The sequence below is a fragment of the Musca domestica genome, unplaced genomic scaffold (genome assembly GCF_030504385.1).
Source record: "Musca domestica strain aabys unplaced genomic scaffold, Musca_domestica.polishedcontigs.V.1.1 21, whole genome shotgun sequence".
In the NCBI taxonomy this organism is placed as follows: Eukaryota; Metazoa; Arthropoda; class Insecta; order Diptera; family Muscidae; genus Musca; species Musca domestica.
Genome location: NW_026712258.1, coordinates 11,281,185 through 11,300,297, shown reverse-complemented (window position 1 = coordinate 11,300,297; position 19,113 = coordinate 11,281,185). Strand labels below are relative to the sequence as shown.

The 19,113-nt window shown below is 37.3% G+C and overlaps 1 protein-coding gene across 2 annotated transcripts in view; it reads right to left on the bottom strand.

The window, feature by feature from the left end:
• Positions 1-222: 222 nt before the first annotated feature.
• Positions 223-19,113, bottom strand: part of LOC101896539 (probable multidrug resistance-associated protein lethal(2)03659) — a 62,833-nt gene continuing 43,942 nt past the window's right edge. For both annotated transcript variants that reach the window (XM_059122720.1, XM_059122721.1), the window contains exons 4-12: positions 12,924-13,083; positions 9,053-9,419; positions 8,579-8,996; positions 8,161-8,512; positions 3,085-3,912; positions 2,432-3,018; positions 1,590-2,368; positions 1,118-1,534; positions 223-1,050 (exon numbers count right to left, since the gene is read on the bottom strand). In XM_059122720.1, the coding sequence (XP_058978703.1) occupies positions 1,015-1,050; positions 1,118-1,534; positions 1,590-2,368; positions 2,432-3,018; positions 3,085-3,912; positions 8,161-8,512; positions 8,579-8,996; positions 9,053-9,419; positions 12,924-13,083 (3,944 nt within the window). In that variant the 3' untranslated portion in view covers positions 223-1,014. The remainder of the gene's footprint in view (positions 1,051-1,117; positions 1,535-1,589; positions 2,369-2,431; positions 3,019-3,084; positions 3,913-8,160; positions 8,513-8,578; positions 8,997-9,052; positions 9,420-12,923; positions 13,084-19,113) is intronic.

Sequence of the window (19,113 nt, the reverse complement as noted above, 5' to 3'; positions counted from 1 at the left end):
CGGCATGACAAACTTAATATACCCTCCATACTATGGTGGAGGGTATAACAATACATAAAATAACCGTCGAGTAAAGTTTCTGCATTCCCTAAAGTAGTATTGCATCATTTTGCATCTCCTGACCAAGCTCTTAGAATTTCTATTTCCACATTCAAAAGGGATTAATAGTAACCGAGTGAATCATTAAACTTTTCTCAAGTATTTGAAATTACAAATGTATAGTTTAATTTTAATAAATATCATTTTTGGACGTTTTTATTTAAATGTTTATAGTTTTTTTTGTTTTGTTTTAATTTGATTGTTTGTTTCTTCCTTACATTCTTCATTTCTTTTCTGTTTCAATTTTTTTGGTTTCACATTGTACATTTTATTGTTATTTTGCTTTGCTTTTAACATTTAATACCTAGGTATATAGAGTTAGTTAGTACATAAATATCTAAAGGCACATTGCATACGTGTAAATTTTATTTTGTTTTTCTTGTATATATGGATGGTTTTTATATAAATTATTTTAGTGTAGATCGTAGATGGAAGAAAACTTAAATTTATATTTCTTATTCTTATATATGTTTGTATTATAGAAAAAAAAACAACTTAAAATTTGTGTGTTATAAAAAAAGGAAATAACTTTTTATCTCTCTATCTTGTGAATGCCTTAGATTAGTAGTTTAACAACATCAACACATCCTATTTTGTGTTATTTTCTCTCTTTTGGTTTGTACACATTTACAAAGGAAACATTCATACATATTCTCTTTAGACAATAATTAGTTAAAAAAAACATCTAATCCGAAAATACAAACAAACATACGTGCAAAGATATATTCCGTTTGACTTAAAATTAAACAGCTCACAGTTATGATTACATTTGGAGAACAAGGCCTGTCTGTACTTATACTTAGTCTTTTCAAGAAAAAATAAATTGGCATGATTTAAGTAATGGCAAGAAGCAAACTGTCCTTGTTGTTGATGTTATTGTGCATAAATACAAACAACAACAATCCCTGTATTCTTCTAATCCATTTTTTGTTTCAGTGTTTCCTCATGGGCCTGAAAAAGATGTGGAGGGGACATTAGCAGATGATTTAAACTTCAAAATCGATAAATTTCCACTTACCTTTTGTGCTACTTTCAATAGATTTTCATATGTAGATTTTCCCGTTTGCTTTACCATGCCCTGGAATACATTCTTTTCACTTTCCGTCAACAGTTCATAGGGTGAACCGAACTCCACCACTTGACCAGCATCCATGACCAACACTTTATCCGAATCCATGACCGTGTGCAGTCTATGGGCTATCGTTAGGACGGTACAATGTTTAAATTTGTGACGTATGGTGGTTTGAATCAATGCATCCGTTTGGGGATCAACATTGGCGGTGGCCTCGTCCATAACCAAAATACGATTTTCACGTAAAATGGCTCGAGCCAAACAAACCAATTGGCGTTGGCCGACACTGAAATTGGAACCGCCCTCTGAGATTTTGGTTTGTAAACCATTCGGCAATTCGGAGACAACATTCTTCAGTTGGACCTAAAAACGAAATGCAACGAATTAGTTCATTAGCTTCCACATCTAAAGCACATACCTCTTCCAAAGCTTCCCATAGTTTGACATCGGAATATTCATCAAATGGATCTAAATTATAACGCATTGTTCCCGAAAAGAGTACCGGTTCCTGAGGTATAATGGAGATTTTGCTACGCAAATCGTGTAAGCCCATTGATTTTGTATCGCGGGAATCAATGATGATGGAACCATCGGTATAGGACAAACGGAATAGGGCATTTATCAGGGATGACTTGCCAGCACCGGTACGTCCAACAATACCCACTTTTTCACGAGCCTTAATTACAATGTTCAGTGACTTTAGGACATATTCCGATTTGGGATCTGGGAAGTAGCGCAAGCTTAACTCGTCAAATACCACCTTGCCTTCCTCGGGCCATGTTTTGGGTGGCTTCTTGTCTTCGGCCGATTCTAATTCACCCTCAGGATCAATGTCGTCATATTCCACAACACGTTCCACCGCAGTCATGGTATTTTCCAATTCTGCCGATTGTCTCATTCCCCACTGTACCATGCCCGTCATACCCATTGCCTGGGTAATGGCTAAACCCACATCGCCACCATTTTCTGGGGCAAACACAAAGAAACTCAAGGTGATAATGGCTATGAAGATGACACAGAAACAATCCAGCCAATAGCCAAAGGCACGTGATGTACTAATGAAGAGGAAAAAGGCAGAGCTATGTAGATCCTGGTAGTTATCGAATTCCTTGATTAGAACGCCTTGGGCACCAAATGCACGTATCGTGGATAGGCCCGTCAGGGATGCACCCAAATGTGAATAGATGGGGGAACGAGCTGCAAAGGCAAACAAAAGACATTATTGACAACTGAATGAATTCATGCTTGGGAAACACCTACTAATGGCTTCCAAACGTTTAACATTTCGTGATGTCTTCAGATAGAATGTCCTCAGATTATAAAATATAATGGCCAGTATAAATGTGGGCAACAGATACAGGGGATTGACCACAGATATGACAACGACAATGCCAAAAAGTGATAGGAAAATTTGTATCACATCAATCATCACAGATGGCAGAATCTCATCGATTTGACCCATGTCTTTGGAGAAACGATTAAGTATACGGCCGGAGGGATTTGTATTGAAGAAGTACATGGACGCCCGGGTGATGCCCCTAAACATGGAATTGTGTAAGTTCTGCGATGCTCTCATGGCCACATTGAAGAATAGAAAACTACGTGTAACTGTTATGACAATGGTGGCAACTGTTATAATCGTGAAGATGTAGATGTCAAGCATTTCTGGATGTATGTGAATACCATACTGGGACAACCATTTGGAAAGGCTTGTCTCCGTTTGGTGTGACGATGACCAAGCTAGGGGATCCATGGTGGTGGTGGATGTTCCATGTAAGGAGTCATTAAGGGCGGCAGCAGTTACATATTCCACACGTTTGGCCTCCAACGAACCTTTTTTATTTACCCTAAATAACAAAGTGAATTATTCAATATATTTTGAAAATAGAATTTGAACTTAGCCATTTACTTACCAATAAGACAGGAAATAATCACCACATGAAGCCAAGCCCTGAGACATTATACAAAACACTAACATAACGAAAAACATAAAGAATCCTCCGCCTGCCTTGAAATATTTCTTATAGAGATCTAGTCCAATTTTGCCCTCTTCCTGGGTTTCCTGCACCTGGGTGGGTGTATCATCCAGTGTTGAATCGGCAACTGAGTTAATAGATGCCACACTATTTTGACGATCGATTAGACGACTTCCTGATCTAGGACGGGATTTTGCAGCTTCCATTGATTCATCATTTTCCGGATCGGCCAACATTTGAGCAAAATCATGGCCACTTTCACGCAACGACTCATATGTACCCACAGCACAAACACGACCCTTATCCATGATGACTATCTGATCGGCTGACTGTAGGAATTGCAGTTGATGTGTCACCAGGACCACAATATTGTCACGCAACAAGCCACGCATACACTGATCGAATAAATGACGTCCCACATGGGTATCAACAGCACTGAGAGGATCATCCAGAAGATAAATTGATGTTCTACGATACACAGCGCGAGCCAAACTGATACGAGCTTTTTGACCACCCGACAATGAGGCACCACGTTCGCCAACAATGGTCTTATCACCATACGGCAGCAATTCAAAATCTCTTTCCAAGGCACACTTTTTCACCACAGCATGATAGCGTCTTCTGTCCATCGGTTGTCCAAACAATATATTCTGTCGTACGGTGCCGGTGAATAGCCATGGTTCTTGTGAGGCATACGAAAATGTACCATTTACTGCAATTGTACCCGATTCCGGCTTTAGTTCACCCAAGATACTTTGTATTAAGCTGGAGGGCGGGAAACAAGAAGAGATTGATTAAAAATGTGTTTACTCTTCCAATTGGAAATGGAATTGGGGGTTATAGTCATTATCTTTGATCCCGTGTTATAGCGTAATGGAAGAGATAAAATCAATTCATCAGAACAAATTTGATTATGAACTTTATAGGTAGTGTTTAAAATTCCTACTTCTATTTCAAAACCGCTGCCCATCAAACCAAAAACTTAAAATAAATGGGAGAATGATCTACGTGTACTCAAAACATCCTTTTTGATAACCGAGATTGTAAACCCATGTATATCTAATGAGATATATATCGTAAATGGTACAAGTGCTGCAGTACAGTTCTTCATTAAAGGATCAGGATGTTCGTTGTGAAGTCGGATGCAAGCGAGAGGCTTTCGAGGCATAAAGGGACAGTAATCTGGGATTGAAACCTTTAATTTTCAAAAAATTTCAATTTTGAACTGGAATTGTCCGCGAAATCGGTTATAGAATCCAATTGAAGTCTTCAAAACATCAAAAAGTGGGGAGTACCGTTACATAGGGACAATATCAAAACAAGAATCTTCACAGTTAGTTTTCTGCCAGAAGTTTAGATATTTTTTTGCGAGTCTCAAGTACCAAACTTGAAACAATTCCGCAAAAAAATTTACAACCGGACATTGCTTACTGGAATTTTATGCTGTAGGTCCTAACGTGAAAATTTTGAGGAGTTACAAACGAAATAACAAAGTCAATATACCCTCCATAGTGGGATTATTCTAAGGGGCTATTCTATATGGTAGTTTCAACGATAATAAAAACTTTTAGCCACTTAAGAAGAAATAAATCGGTCTGTCCTTAATTGTACTGGTCCTCCATAGACTTCATACAATAATAACATGCGACAGTAGGCGGCAAACAACCCCAAAAAAATATCCAGATGACGAGCGTATATCATCTGAAAAAAAAAAACGTTTGTATGCCTAAACGGAGGAGCATGATTGCTCCAAGAAACATAGGTGATTACTATCGGGCGCGTCCTCAGGTTGAAAACCCAGTTGATATTGATTAGCTGCGAATTACATAAACAGTCTGGGGGGAAGATGCTCGGCTTAAATAACCGATGGTCAGTAATTGATTGAATGACTGTGCCGGTTCGTATAACATGCGGATGACTGCCCGATCATGGAGTCGGGGCCTGTCGATAATGACACATTCGTAAGGCTGAACGGCTACCTCCCCACAGAGACAACGACAAAAGTTCAAATCTTCCGCACAAGACACAGCTATCTACAATAAATTGAAAAATAGGAAGACTTGTGCTCAGGGTGTAATCGAGTCCCGCACACTACCCTACATCCTTTTAACCCATTAACGACGGCTCCCTTATTTGTGGGAGAAAAATTTTGAAACTTAGTGGAAAATGCCATAATGTCACTCATATTCCGCGAACAAAAATTCAGCCCCCTACCTCTGCACGAGCAAGGGGTGGTGCGTTTTCGCACCCGTCGTCGTTACTGAGTACAATTTCAGTACTAGAAAATGTTTTAATAAATTAATAGCATTGTAATGGAAACTACAAGAATTAAGTTGGAATTTTAATAAAATCACTCGAAAATTAGACGACAATAGTAACAAATAGTGAAGTAATACATGTTCCAAAGGTTGCACGTTATCATACCCTCCACCTTGGAAAGGAGGGTATTTTAACTTTGTCATTTCGTTTGAATCATCCCTAAATATTCATTGAAAACCCCATAAAGTATATATATATTCATAATTAGGACAAAATTCTAAGTCGAATTAACGATGTCCGTCCGTCTGTCTATCTGTCAGTTGAAATCAAAATACAGTCCCATTATTTGACGTAGAGCGTCAAAATTTAGCAGAACAATTTGTATTGTGTCTAGGATGGCTGGTATTGAAAATGATATATATCCGTCCACGTTTTGGTATAGTCCCCATATGACGGTACCCGCCTATATTGGGTATTTTGATGATTTTAGCCACACTTTTCGATGGAATTGTCTGAAATTCAACACAAGGAGTTCCTTGTGAGTACTATACCCTCTGAAAGAGAATTGTCTTTATAGGTACACAATATCGTATATCGCCCCATATATCGTCACCTTCCAATATTCGGTATTTTTAATTTTTTTTGAAAATTTCCTTATTCGTTTCATATGGTGGAGGGTATTCAAAGTTCTAATTATGGATATTGGAGAAAATTTGTTTGAAAATATATCAACGCTAATGGGATTTGACGTGCCTTTTGCACCCTATTTATTTATTATTATACTATACTTTTGATAGTAGTTAAATAGCTTAATTTCACAAATTTACAATATAAGGATTCGAATATACGTGCTGGATGTTGATAAGTCTGAAGAGTAACATAGAAGATCGAAAACATGATACTCAACGACCAATTTTATTTAGGTCTCTTTTTCGCTTTTCTGCAACGTCAGTCTTATGACTAAGAGGGTAATGTAATTTGATAAAAAGAAAATATTTTACCTTATAAAAAGAGAAAGAATCATCCAATTGAAAATCTATGAAAATTAACGGATCAGATTTGAATATAGCTATCATACATAGTGTCGGCCGATTTCATAAGTAGTGCACAATACAATACAATACAAATGCGTAATATCCGTCCGAATCAAATCAATTTAGGTACACGCAGCCAGGTTTAGTCTAGAAGTATATCTGGCAATCGGTTCAGATTTCGATGCTCCCATATATATTTTCGTCCGATTTAAAATTTATTGTGCGCCACATGTTTAATATGTATCCAATATGGATGGATTTTAAGACATCCGAGTGAATTCAACCCTGAAACAAGTTTCTAATTTGGTCAGAATCGGTATAGATATAGTTATAGCTCCCATATATATCATTCATCCGATTTGGGGTTTAGTCCCTCACATTCGTAATCTGTAAAAACATTTATGACAAATTTCATCGAGATCGGTTCAGATTTGAATATAGATTCCATATATATCTTCATACAATTTCATATTTATTGTGCACCAAATATGTAATTTTAGGTCAAGTTGGCTGGATTTTGGCACATTCAACTGAATTTGTCCTGGAGCAAATACGGCACTAGTTGAAACTCTGTTCCCATATATATATAATCTCGTTAGATATTTTTAAAGCGAAATAATGCATTAAAGAGATCATGACAGAGAGCAGACGGTGTGACAGCTATTTTGATTGAGAGCGCTTCATTAGCCGTCGCACATATGGTTAACCGAAAATACTTTTCTTAGTAAAAAAGTACCCATTAGCGTCGACGGGTGTGAAAACGCACAACACGTATATATGCAAAGACGTTTATATGTACAATTTTGAAAATTTTATGAGTTAAATATAGGGCAAAGGGCTAACGATCCATACCAATAGATATTTGAAAAATATTATTTTTCTATATGTTTTCTATGTATAATAGGGTTATTTTTGCATGTGGGAAAACCTGCACTTGGCGATGCGTTTATCATCATGTAGGCGACGTCTGATGAAAAAACAGCCAAAGTCAAATACTACCTATACCAAGAAACAGAAAAGCGATATCAAATATTAAACCGTTTCTATGCATGCTAAAAAACACCTCTATTTTTGGTGCGTTTTCGCACCTCATGCTAGTGCTCTTCCCAACTCATGCCAGTAGATTTTTTCCTTCAACCTGTGAATTTTTATACCCTCAGCCATATGGCTAGAGAGTGTATATATAATTTTATGCGGCTAAAACGTGCCTCATCGAAATATCGGTTTTAGACCCCAGGTCTCTTTGGTTCAAATCCGTTTCAGGACATTTGGAGTCGATCTAGCGATTTCCGTCCATCTAACTGGCTGGCTGGTGCGCACGATAACTCTCGAAGGGAATATCCGATTTAGTCCAAACTTGGTACATCGTAATATTATTATCAAACTTAGATCGACTTCGGAGATGGGCAATATCGGTCCACTCCAAAAAAATATTTTACTACAAAAGAGAAAGGATGATCCGTTTTTGCTCCAACTTTGCATATCCTAATATTTTAGGTTACAAATCGTTGGGGAGAAACGTTCGGCTATTTTCCTTTAACTAATTGGCTTGACGTAGAAATCATCATAGGATAATTTAGTAAAAGATCAACAAATATTAAAATAACATGATTATGTTGTTGTCCTATAAGTCGTATAAAAAACAAAAGCCACTTCACAGTCCACCCTTGAAAAGTTGTACCTATCGCATTTGTTACATTAAATTCCTGTAATGTATTACCTCGATTTTCCCGAGCCAACTGGGCCAATAATGGCCACCAAGGTGCCGGGTTGTACACGCAAATTGACATCATCCAAAGTGTATTCGCTTACATCGGGATCCCATTTGGCCTTTACGTTGCTGATGAAAATGCCAGCCTGTGAAAGTGTGGCATGACCATTTGAGACCAGTGGCTGTTTTTCGGCATCTTCTTCTTCCAAGATTTTATCATCATCTTTCACCACTGTCGACTGATTACTGCCATCATAGTTAATATAATCGGCAGATTTGTCCACAACCTGAGTTTCTTCGTACAACATAAAGTTTTGAATACGTTTTATGGAGACCAATGTTTCAGCCATCATAGAGATACCTAGAGGCAACAAAAAACAAAGATCCATTATTAGAGTTCGAATAGATGTAACAATTTCCACATTACCCTGAGGAAAGAATACTGTCATCGTTGTCCTTAAAATATTATAATAGGCTGTTATCACAAAGGCCTGTTCCGGTGTTAGGAAATTACTCAACAGAACATAGCCCACCAAACTGAGGAAAATCGATACGCGAGTTAGGAACATTATGAACGACAAGAGGATGCCGCGAATATACGACGAGTGACGAATGCTGTTGATCTCCTTTTTGCGGGCATAGGCCACTATCTTGCCAAAGGGATACTCCCAGGCATACATTTTAATGACCTGTATGCCGGAGATGATTTCATTCATCATGCGGACACGTTCATCGGTACGCAAGGCGGTACGCAGACGCAGAACGGATGTTTTTTTGCCCAACCAACCCTGCAGGGGGATAAACATCAACATAAAGGCCACACCAAATACAGCTGCAATGCCAATCTGTAAAAAGGAGAAGATTATAAAATTGTTGGCGGATCGGATGGTCCACCACCTACCTCTCTATACATCAGATACGTTATCAGGCACGTCTCCATGGGTCCCACCCAAAGGTAGTGGATGAAAATCGTTGCCAAATCCAAACGTCCAACATCATTCGATATCAAATTGACCACCTGACCAGCAGTGGTACTTCCCAGAGCAGTCTTGCTCAGGCGCAACGATTTTCGATAGATCAGACTGCACATGGCCACGCGTATCTTCATGCCCACATGCATCGTGCCCAGCATGTAGGGGTGCATAAACATGACATTCACCGCACTGCACGCTATAACTCCCGCGGCATACAGATAAGCCGTTTGTATCTCTTGTTCACCCTTCGAATAGTAAGCTATCAGGCCCATGAGAAACAGCGGTTGTGACGTTCTGAAATGGAAAAACAAAAGAAACCAAATGAAACGACCGATAATAATTAGCAATGACACATGTCATGCCACACTGCAATGCGGAGGAATGAATGAAACGGTTATTGATGTGGACACATTTTCCGCATGCGTAAATTTACAACAAATGTTTTGTTCGAGTTTTGTTGAATAACCAATCAGAAGCTGTCACAGATTCTAATAAAGCAATCATGACGGCTTTAAAGGATTAAATGTGACATGGAGCGCCATTGGTCCAGTGAAATGTTAAAGGTTGTTACATTGCTACTCTTTTGGTTGCGAAATTACTTTGGGTGTCCAATAGAATATTCTTTGATGAAGTGGACAACTATTCACTTTCCAGAAATAATAACAGCGGCGCCTAATTCTTCCAATTTTGAAGACCCTATTGTAACATACATGGTACAATTAGGAAGTAGAACAGCTGCGTTTAACTATGCAACCCTGAGGCTATGCCCGCTTTCTGTCCTCATTACCCAGATTTCGCTAAGAATGATGTTTTCTTTGAGTGTAGAAAACCTTCCGGGAGAAGGTATTTAAAGCTAGTATTTATTTCCGAATAACCCCTATATAACGGTACGTTCCAAGTTCACGTTCTCAGCCGCTTTGGTATGGTCTATGACGGTGGAGTTGTTGGTATTAGGTCAAACAATTAAGCTGCAAAAGGGTTTTTTAACCCCAGATTAATTATACCCTCCACCATAGTATGGAGGGTATATTAAGTTTGTCATTCCGTTTGTAGCTCATCGAAATATACATTTTACACCACACAAAGTATATACAGGGTGAGATGGAAAAAATGGAACCAACTTCAGACTGTAGACATTTCTAAGCCACTCGTCCGACAGCTGTTTAAATTATTCCAGTGACCGCTCATTATATTGTTTACAAGCGTACAAAAGCATTTTGGTGCGAATTCACCAGAAAAAAAGTTATTCGTGATGGAATTCAAGCGTGATAGTGTGATTTCCTTATATTTGGCTGGAAAACCACAAGAGGCTATCGTTAGAGCACTTCAGCACATAAATGTGAATAAATCTTTTGTGTCTCGTACCATCGCTCGTTACCGTGTTACACTGGTAGCATAGCCCGACTTCAAAGAAGTGGACGGAAGAAAACAGCATTATCAGTAAAAATGGTTCGAAAAGTAAAGAAGCGACTTCATCGAAACACGCGTCGCTGTGGTCTAAAAATGGCTCGTGAGCTGAACATATCGCAATATTCCCTTCGGCAAATATTAAAAAATGAGCTCAGGGTAAAGCCATTGAAATTCCAAAAAGTGCAAGAACTTACACCGCAACAGAAAGAAATTAGACTCAAAAGAGCTAAATAGTTGCCTGGCTTGGCCGAAAGTGGTGAACTGCCGAATTAGGTTTCCTCCGATGAGAAATCATTCGTTGTCAAGCAGTTTTTAAACAAACTTAATGATCGTGTTTACTTGCCAAAGAGGTCAGCTGAAAATGTGCACCTTCGGTTGGTCACCAGAACTGAAGCGCCGGCCATGGTGATGGTGTGGGCCGCCATAATAGCCGATGGTCGCTCTCCGCTCGTATTAATGGACCGTGGCTTCAGAATAAATGCGGAATATTATCGCGAAAATATTCTGGAGGGTGTATTAAAACCTTGGGCACGCAGACCTTGGACATTCCAACAGATCCATAGTTACTTTTGAGGAACCGCTTTCTGAGTCGATTTATGCATGTCAGTCCGTCTGTACACATACAAACAATGTCATTTATTATCCGATTGAGATGAAATTTTGCAAAGAATATTTGTTTGGCCCAAGGACGAACCCCATTAAAATTGGTGATAATCGGATCAGATTTAGATATAGCTTTCATATATCTTCAATCGATTTCAGGTTAATTGTGCACTAAATGGCCAATATAAGTCCAAATGACCTGCATTTTGGTACATCCTACCGAATTCAGTCTAGGAGCAAGTACATCGTATTTGGAGAAAATCTGCTCGATATAGCTATAGCTCCCATATATATGTTTCATATGATTTGGGGTTTTAAATTCCTCAGATGCGTAATATGCATTCCACAAAATTATTTTTGGTACTGGATATCAGAAACTGCTCGAAAATACCTCTATCAAATTTTATCGAGATCGGTTCAGATTAGGATACAGAAACCAGTACTTGAAATTTGGTGTAAATCGGTTCAGATATAGCTATAGCTCCCATTTATATGTTTTATCCGATTTGGGGTTTAAATTCCCTCACAAGGGTAATATTCACTCCACAACAATGATATTTGACGCCGGGCATTAGATACTGCTCGAAAATACCTCTGCCTATATGTATAGAGATCGGCTCAGATTTTTATACAGCTTCGATAGAAGATTTTTTCATATTCAACTGAGTTTTTCCATTTGATGAAACTCGGTCCGATATAACTATTGCTCCAATAAATATTTTTATATCCTCCACCATAGTATGGAGGGTATATTAAATTTGTCATGCCGTTTGTAACACCTCGAAATATACATTTTAGACCCCATAAAATGATCAGCATAAAATTCTATGTCGATTTAGCGATGTCCGTCCGTCTGTCCGTCTGTGGTATTCACTCTAGCTTCCGAACGAATAGAAGTAGATTGATAACATTTTACTCAAATGTATATTATGTCTGCAGGACTTTTGGTATTGAAAATGGGCCATGTAGGTCCAGGTCTTCGTACAGCCCCCATATAAAGGCACATCCCTTCATTTGGTATTTTGATGATTTTAGCGACATAATTCTTCAGAATTGTTTCAAATTTGGTATTCGTAATGGATACTGCAGCCTAAGGCATAAAATTGTCTGTGCAGGTCCACATTTCGGTATAGTCCCATATAACAGTTCCACCCTATATTGATGATGAATGGTGGATGGTATTCAAAGTTCGGGCCGGCTGAACTTACAGCCTGCAATTTGCAATTTTGATTTTCATACCCGCCAAAAAGTATGCAACGATAAATTTTTGTATATTCTTCACATAAAATGATGTTTGCAAGACCACGGAAACCCCATTTTTTAATGGAGTTGATCATGTATGTGAAGAGACAAGAAATGAGAATTTTGAAGCGGTATGTTCTGAAAAAGTCTAAATATTTACAATTTCGGAGTGATGGTCAAGTGGTGTCATTCGGTACAGTTTTAAATATGTCTTCTATATATTTTTAACCAATATCAAGAATTCAATATTCATATTGATTTCAAATGATCAATTCTGAGCGACTTTTGCTCTTCTTTTACTGGACTCTCACTAACAATTCCTAGATATTTTTAGAATCTTTTCAAAGCCGTTCGAAAAAGAATCATCCCGTTTTAACTCAAATTTTCTATTTGAGACAATTCAATGAAATAGCTTTCATCCCATACCCAAAGATTCGATCTACCATTTTTGTGTTTTTATATTTTTATATCGATCATCAAAATGGTATGGCAAATCCCTAATGCATACGCCATATTGAATTAGATATTCTGATAAAAGCTTACCTTAAACCCAATTCCAGAATGAATAATAAAAATCCCAAAAAGGCAAAACGCCAACCGAACACACGCGTTGTGGCTCTCAGTAGACTGGGCTGTTTCTTGGAATTCGCCTTTTTGTCCAATTCCTTTTGCCATGACTGGCACATTTCATTTCCCAGGGTTTCTGCAACGAAATAAAAAGAATAAAGCCAACGAATTAAAACTTAAACATGTTAAATAAAAGCATATTAAAAAATATTTGGATTTCTATTTGCATTGCCTGTGTAAATCGATCCATCTACGCCAGTTGCGGGGAATTTTAAAACATTTCACAACAAAATTACGTCATTGCGGGGGCTCCCATGGATATTGAAATTTTGTGTCTTCATGTCATGCACGAATTTTAGAATTATTGACTTGGCTGTTGGCGATTGTTGACTACCTGAATGTCAGGTAAGTAAATACCAAATAAATATTTGCAAAAGACACAACAAGTATTTTAAAATGGCAAAAATTTGGAGTATTTACTTAAAACTATTTCATTACAGAGAGGACGGTTTTTTTTTTTAATAAGAACCATTACAAAATAAATATTTAAGTGACGCCGTAGAAAATGTTTCCATGTCATTTAATGTCATAAATACAATAGTTTAATAGTTTAAGTACTGAGTTAAGTTATGATTATTAACAAATAAAAAAGCAGCAAAGTTCGAACATGCCGAACCATTTGGAAGAAACTTGCAAAATGTAAAAAAATACATTGAAAAATGCCGTAGGAATATCTGGAGATACGTTGACCTCTATAGGCAGTTATTTGCCAGCGAGTGCCTATTACGAACTTCGAATACCAAGTTTTAGATAATTCTATTAAAAAATATAGCTAACAACAGGTTATTTTCTGTCATAGGAAATAGTACTCCTTGCCAACTCCGAATTTGACCAAATTCTTAACAGCAAATTCTGTTCAAAAATATTCCTTAAACCGTCAAAACAACTTCAATATGGCGGCACAGTTATATGGAGACTATATTAAAATGTCTACGGACCTAATCGATTCTGATGTTAGTCGGATGTAATTATTACCATGGACCAAGTTTAGACTATATCGATTCGTTTTCTATGAAATATTCATAGAGGTACCAGCTCGAATAAGTGCGAGTGTGATCGAGCAGATTCTACTCTTGCCGAGTACACTTCTAACATAGACTAATGAAAATATAGGCGAGGGAATGCTCTCACCGCTTGTCATCGAAAATATTCTCATCAGCAGATGTCGTATATATCGTTTCAGGGGTATGAGTGACAATATTAAGTCACTCAAGCCTATAATGTTAAAATATATAACCACTGTAAGAAATTTAAGAACTGTATAAATGGTACATTGGAATAGAAAAACTAACCAAAACAAAATTCAATTAAACCGTTTTCGAAGTCGAAGAGTGTTTCGACCATGCAAAAACATACACCTGACCGGAATATAGCTGATGAAGCAACATTTTCGTCTTTTTAGCAAAAAATGTCGGAAAAAGCATCAAATTTTATAATAAGTTTAGATTTGTTCGAATTGGTCACCTTTGGCACGAATTATGGCCTTCAAACGGCCAATGAAACCATCACACGCTGCCCGAATGTTGCTCTGCGGTATTTTGGCCCATTCCCGGCGAAGCGCTTGTTTGAGGTGATCGACACTTTAGTATTTTTTAGTGCCAACCTTGTTTTCCAAAATACTCCAGACACAATAGTTCAACGGATTGGTATCTGGAGATTTTGGTGGCCATTGTGCGCTGGAAATGAAGCGAGGAACCTCATTTTGTAACCATTCTTGGGTGGCGCGAGCTGAGTGCGATAGTGCTGAGTCCTGTTGGAATGTCCAAGGTCTACGGCAAAATGTTTGCGTGCCCAAGGCTTTAATACACCCTCCAGAATATTTTCACGATAATATTCGGCATTTATTCTGATGCCACGATCGATTAATACGAGCGGAGAGCGACCATCGGTTGTTATGGCGGCCAACACCATCACCATGGCCGGCACTTGAGTTCTGGTGGCCAACCGAAGGTGTAGTTCTGCTGGTGTTTTCTTCCGTCCACTTCCTTGGGGTCGGGCTACGCTACCAGATAGCCTCTTGCGGTTTTCCACACTATCACGCTTGAATTTTATCACGAATAACTTATTTTCCTGGAAAATTCTCAAGAAGCTTTTGTACGCTTGTAAACAATATAACGAGCCGTCACTGAAATAATTTTACCAGCTGTCGGACGTGCAGCTTAGAACTGACAGCAGTCTGAAGTTGATTGCAGTTTTTTCATCTCACCCTGTATAGGTGCTATATCAATCATAGAAGCTATATTCAAAATTATGACAGCTGTTACAGGCCGTAGTATCTATTAGGAACTTACAATACGAAATTTGAAACAATTCCGGTGAATAAAATCACTAAAATCTTCAAAATATTGAATATATAGGGGAATATCGTTGTGTGGGGCCATACGAAGAAACCGACCTATATCTCATTTTCAATAACAAAAGTCCTGCAGACCAAACACACACCTGAGTAAAATGTTATCAACCTATGAAAACTTAATTTCGTCCGTAAGCTAGAATGATTCACACAGACGGACGACCATCGTTAAATCGACATAGAATTTTATGCCGATCACGAATATACTTTGTAGGGTCTAACATATATATTTCGAGGTATTACAAACGGAATGACAAACGTAATAACCCTCCATAATTTGGTGGAGGATATTAAAAATACAGTGCCCAACTACATAGTGAGGTTATAACCGAATGTGGAAGGTAACAAAAAAGTGGACTGATATGGACCAACCTCACACGAGATCTAATATTGGTAAAAATATTGATTTGATCGAAGTTTGAAAAAACCAAAAAATTGATTTTATTCATTAGAAATGTCTTTAGTATTAAAAATCTTGACCTTTCGTGACGGGGATACGAAATTTCGAATCAATGTTTAGTCTTCGAAAATTTTTTTCCAATTGATTTGTTTATCATGGACGAAGAAAAATATTCTTATTTCAACTTTAAAATGTTTATTTTGTGGAGTTTTAGTACAAATTTTTCAAAAACCTTGTTTCTCATACCAATTTTTTACATTTTAGCCACTGTTATTTCTTAGATATGCGTCTAGATAATTATTCTCTGAATTTTGAATAGAATATCTGAAATGTTTTCTACACAAGATTGCTATTGATGTGAGAGGCTTATTTCTTTTTTGTTTTTCATTATTCAGCTCTCTTTGAATGTATTCTCTTAATTAACATATCGGAATAAATTTTAGATGTTTGTGCTGAATATTGATTTATATTTTTGGCATATTTTATGAGCTATTGTTCCAGTTTTGTTTTAAATATTCATGATAACTTTCATACACCTCTTTCAAGAATAAGCGATAAAACGTGATGTTCTACTGGGGAAAACAAAGACAATAGTATCAAAAATTACACTGTGCAACACAAAATATGATTGCAGGAAAATCAGTATATTATTTAAGCGGTGGATTTTAAATGGAAGTCACGTGCATTGGCGTTTTAAAAGTTAACACCGCAAAGAAACCTAACTAGAGTGGTAGAGTTCTACCCTCTTAACACATTTTTTGGATGTTTTCGTACTAATATTTCTTGAAATCCTCACATTTTACTTATATAGTATCATCGCCAATATTACTTATAATAATCCAAGATTTCAATTTTTAAAATTTCAGTCCCCAAGCAAGCCAACAAAGGGATCTTTTTTCATATTTTGTTGGGGAATTTTAGCATAAAATCGTAAGAAAAACTGCAACCAACTTCAGACTGCTCGTCCGACAGCTGTTAAAATTATTCCAGTGACAGCTCATTATATTGTTTACAAGCGTAGAAAAGCATTTTGGTGCGAATTCACCAGAAAAAAAATTATTCGCGATGGAATTATTTCGTGTTAGTGCGATTTCTTTATATTTGACTGGAAAACCACAAGTGGCTATCGTAAGAGCACTCCAGCATTTAAATGTGAATAAATCTTTTCTGTCTCGTACCATCGCTCGTTACCGTGATACTGGTAGCGTAACCCGACGTCAAGGAAGTGGACGGAAGAAAACAGCAACATCAACAGAAATGGTTCGAAAAATAAAGAAGCGACTTGATCGAAACCCGCGTCACAGTGGCCGAAAAATGGCTCATGAGCTGAACATATTCGCAATATTACATTCGGCAAATATTGAAAAATGAACTAGGGGTAAAGCCATTGAAATTCTAAAAAGTGCAAAAACTTACACCGCAACAGAAAGAAAATAGACTCAAAAGCGCTAAAGAGTTGCTTCGATTGGCCGAAAGTGGTGAACTGCCGAATTTGGTTTTCTCCGATGAGAAAACATTCGTTGTCCAGCAGTTTGTAAACAAACAAAATGATCGTGTTTACTTGCCAAGAAGTCAGCTGGAAATGTGCACCTTCGGTAGGTCACCACAACTCAAACGCCAACCATTGTGATGGTGTGGGCCGCTATAATCGCTCTCTGTTCGTATAAATCGACCGTGGAGGGTGTATAAAGCCTGGAACACACAAACATTTTGGCCATTTCAACAGGACTCAGCACTACTCAAGAATGGTTACAAAATGAGGTTCCTCGCTTCATTTCCAGCGCACAATGGCCACTAAAATCTCCGAATGCCAGTCCATTAGACTATTGTGTCGAGTATTTTGGAAAGCAATGTTGGCACTTTAAATACCAAAGTGTCGATCACCTCAAGCAAGCGCTTCGCCGGGAATGGGCCAAAATACCGCAGAGCAACCATCGGACAGCGTGTGACGGTTTCATTGGCCGTTTATTCAATTAAATTTAAAAAAAAATGTCGTTTGACTTTGTTGCAGTTTTTTATCTCACCCTGTATACTAGACATTTAAGGCCGTTCTTTATGTGAGTTTATGATCAGCATAAAATTCTAAGTCGATTTAACGATATCCGTCTGTCTGTACGCCTGTCTATTGAAATCGATACGATACAGCCCACATTATTTGATGTAGAGCTTCAAAATTTGGCAGAACAATTTGTATTGTGTCTAGGATGGTTGGTATTGAAAATGAACGGTACGATTTTCGCCACATTTTTTCAAGGATTTTTCTAAAAATCGGTATTTGCAGAGTTAGTTTAAAATGTAACCCGTTTGAATTCAGATACTTTTATATAAAAATGTCTTCTTTACGCAATAGGACTGGGTATTAAAAGCTACTTTTTAGCTCTACTTTCGTAATCTGCTTCAATTTCCTCGAATTTTTAATTTTCTACACTCTTCTAAGATCTTTTTAATTATTCAACAAAATATCATCTTTCTACAAAAAATACAACTTCTCTCCCTATTTCTTTCCCACTCTTTTCTCTCACTTGTTCTAACATCACATTTAATTACTATCACCATTACTAGATGTTCACATGACCAAAAAAAAAACGAAACTAATCTAACAACTTTGACAAATTGTTGTCTTTTGGTGTCGTTTAATTCCATTGTCCGAGAGTCTGGCTAACGATTCTTAATCAATATTCAAACAAGCGAATACAAAGAAAAAAATCACTAAATCACCGCTGGCAACAAAATTTCAAACATATCTGTGTTATGGTGACGAAGTCATTTGTTTACGTTTTTTGTTTCATTTTTAATTTTTTTTTTCTTTAGGTGATGATGAAGCATAAACAAAAGTTCATTAACACTTCACAATTTCAACGGAATCAATCTGTCTGGCGCTAAAAAAAAAACAGCGATCACCATTTAAACCATAAAATATTATGGTTAACCAATTTGTGTTAAAAATGAAATTGAATTATAAAAATCCCCCAGAAAATTTCCCAAAATTATTCAATTTCTAATTAATTTTAAACCAATGATTTTTGGTATATGAAACTATTTTCGAATATTCTCCGAAAAAATCATTTGGAAGCCAAACTAGCCGAATAATTCAGGGTAATGTAAACATACCACTTAGCTAAGATTTAAACTTTTGGCGTCTTAATGGATCTATAGTAAAACTTTTTTGTCGAATGCTTATTTCGCTTTCTTTGTGCATTTTGTTTTTCATCTATCTTGAACCCTATTTGGGCAGGTAGCAAAACAAATGGTCCGATCTTACCACCTTTATAACAGATCTTGTGTTTGATGGAAATATTGAGATGTACAAAGTCTTGAATGGAATCGGATGTTATTTTCGCTTTTTATGGGGG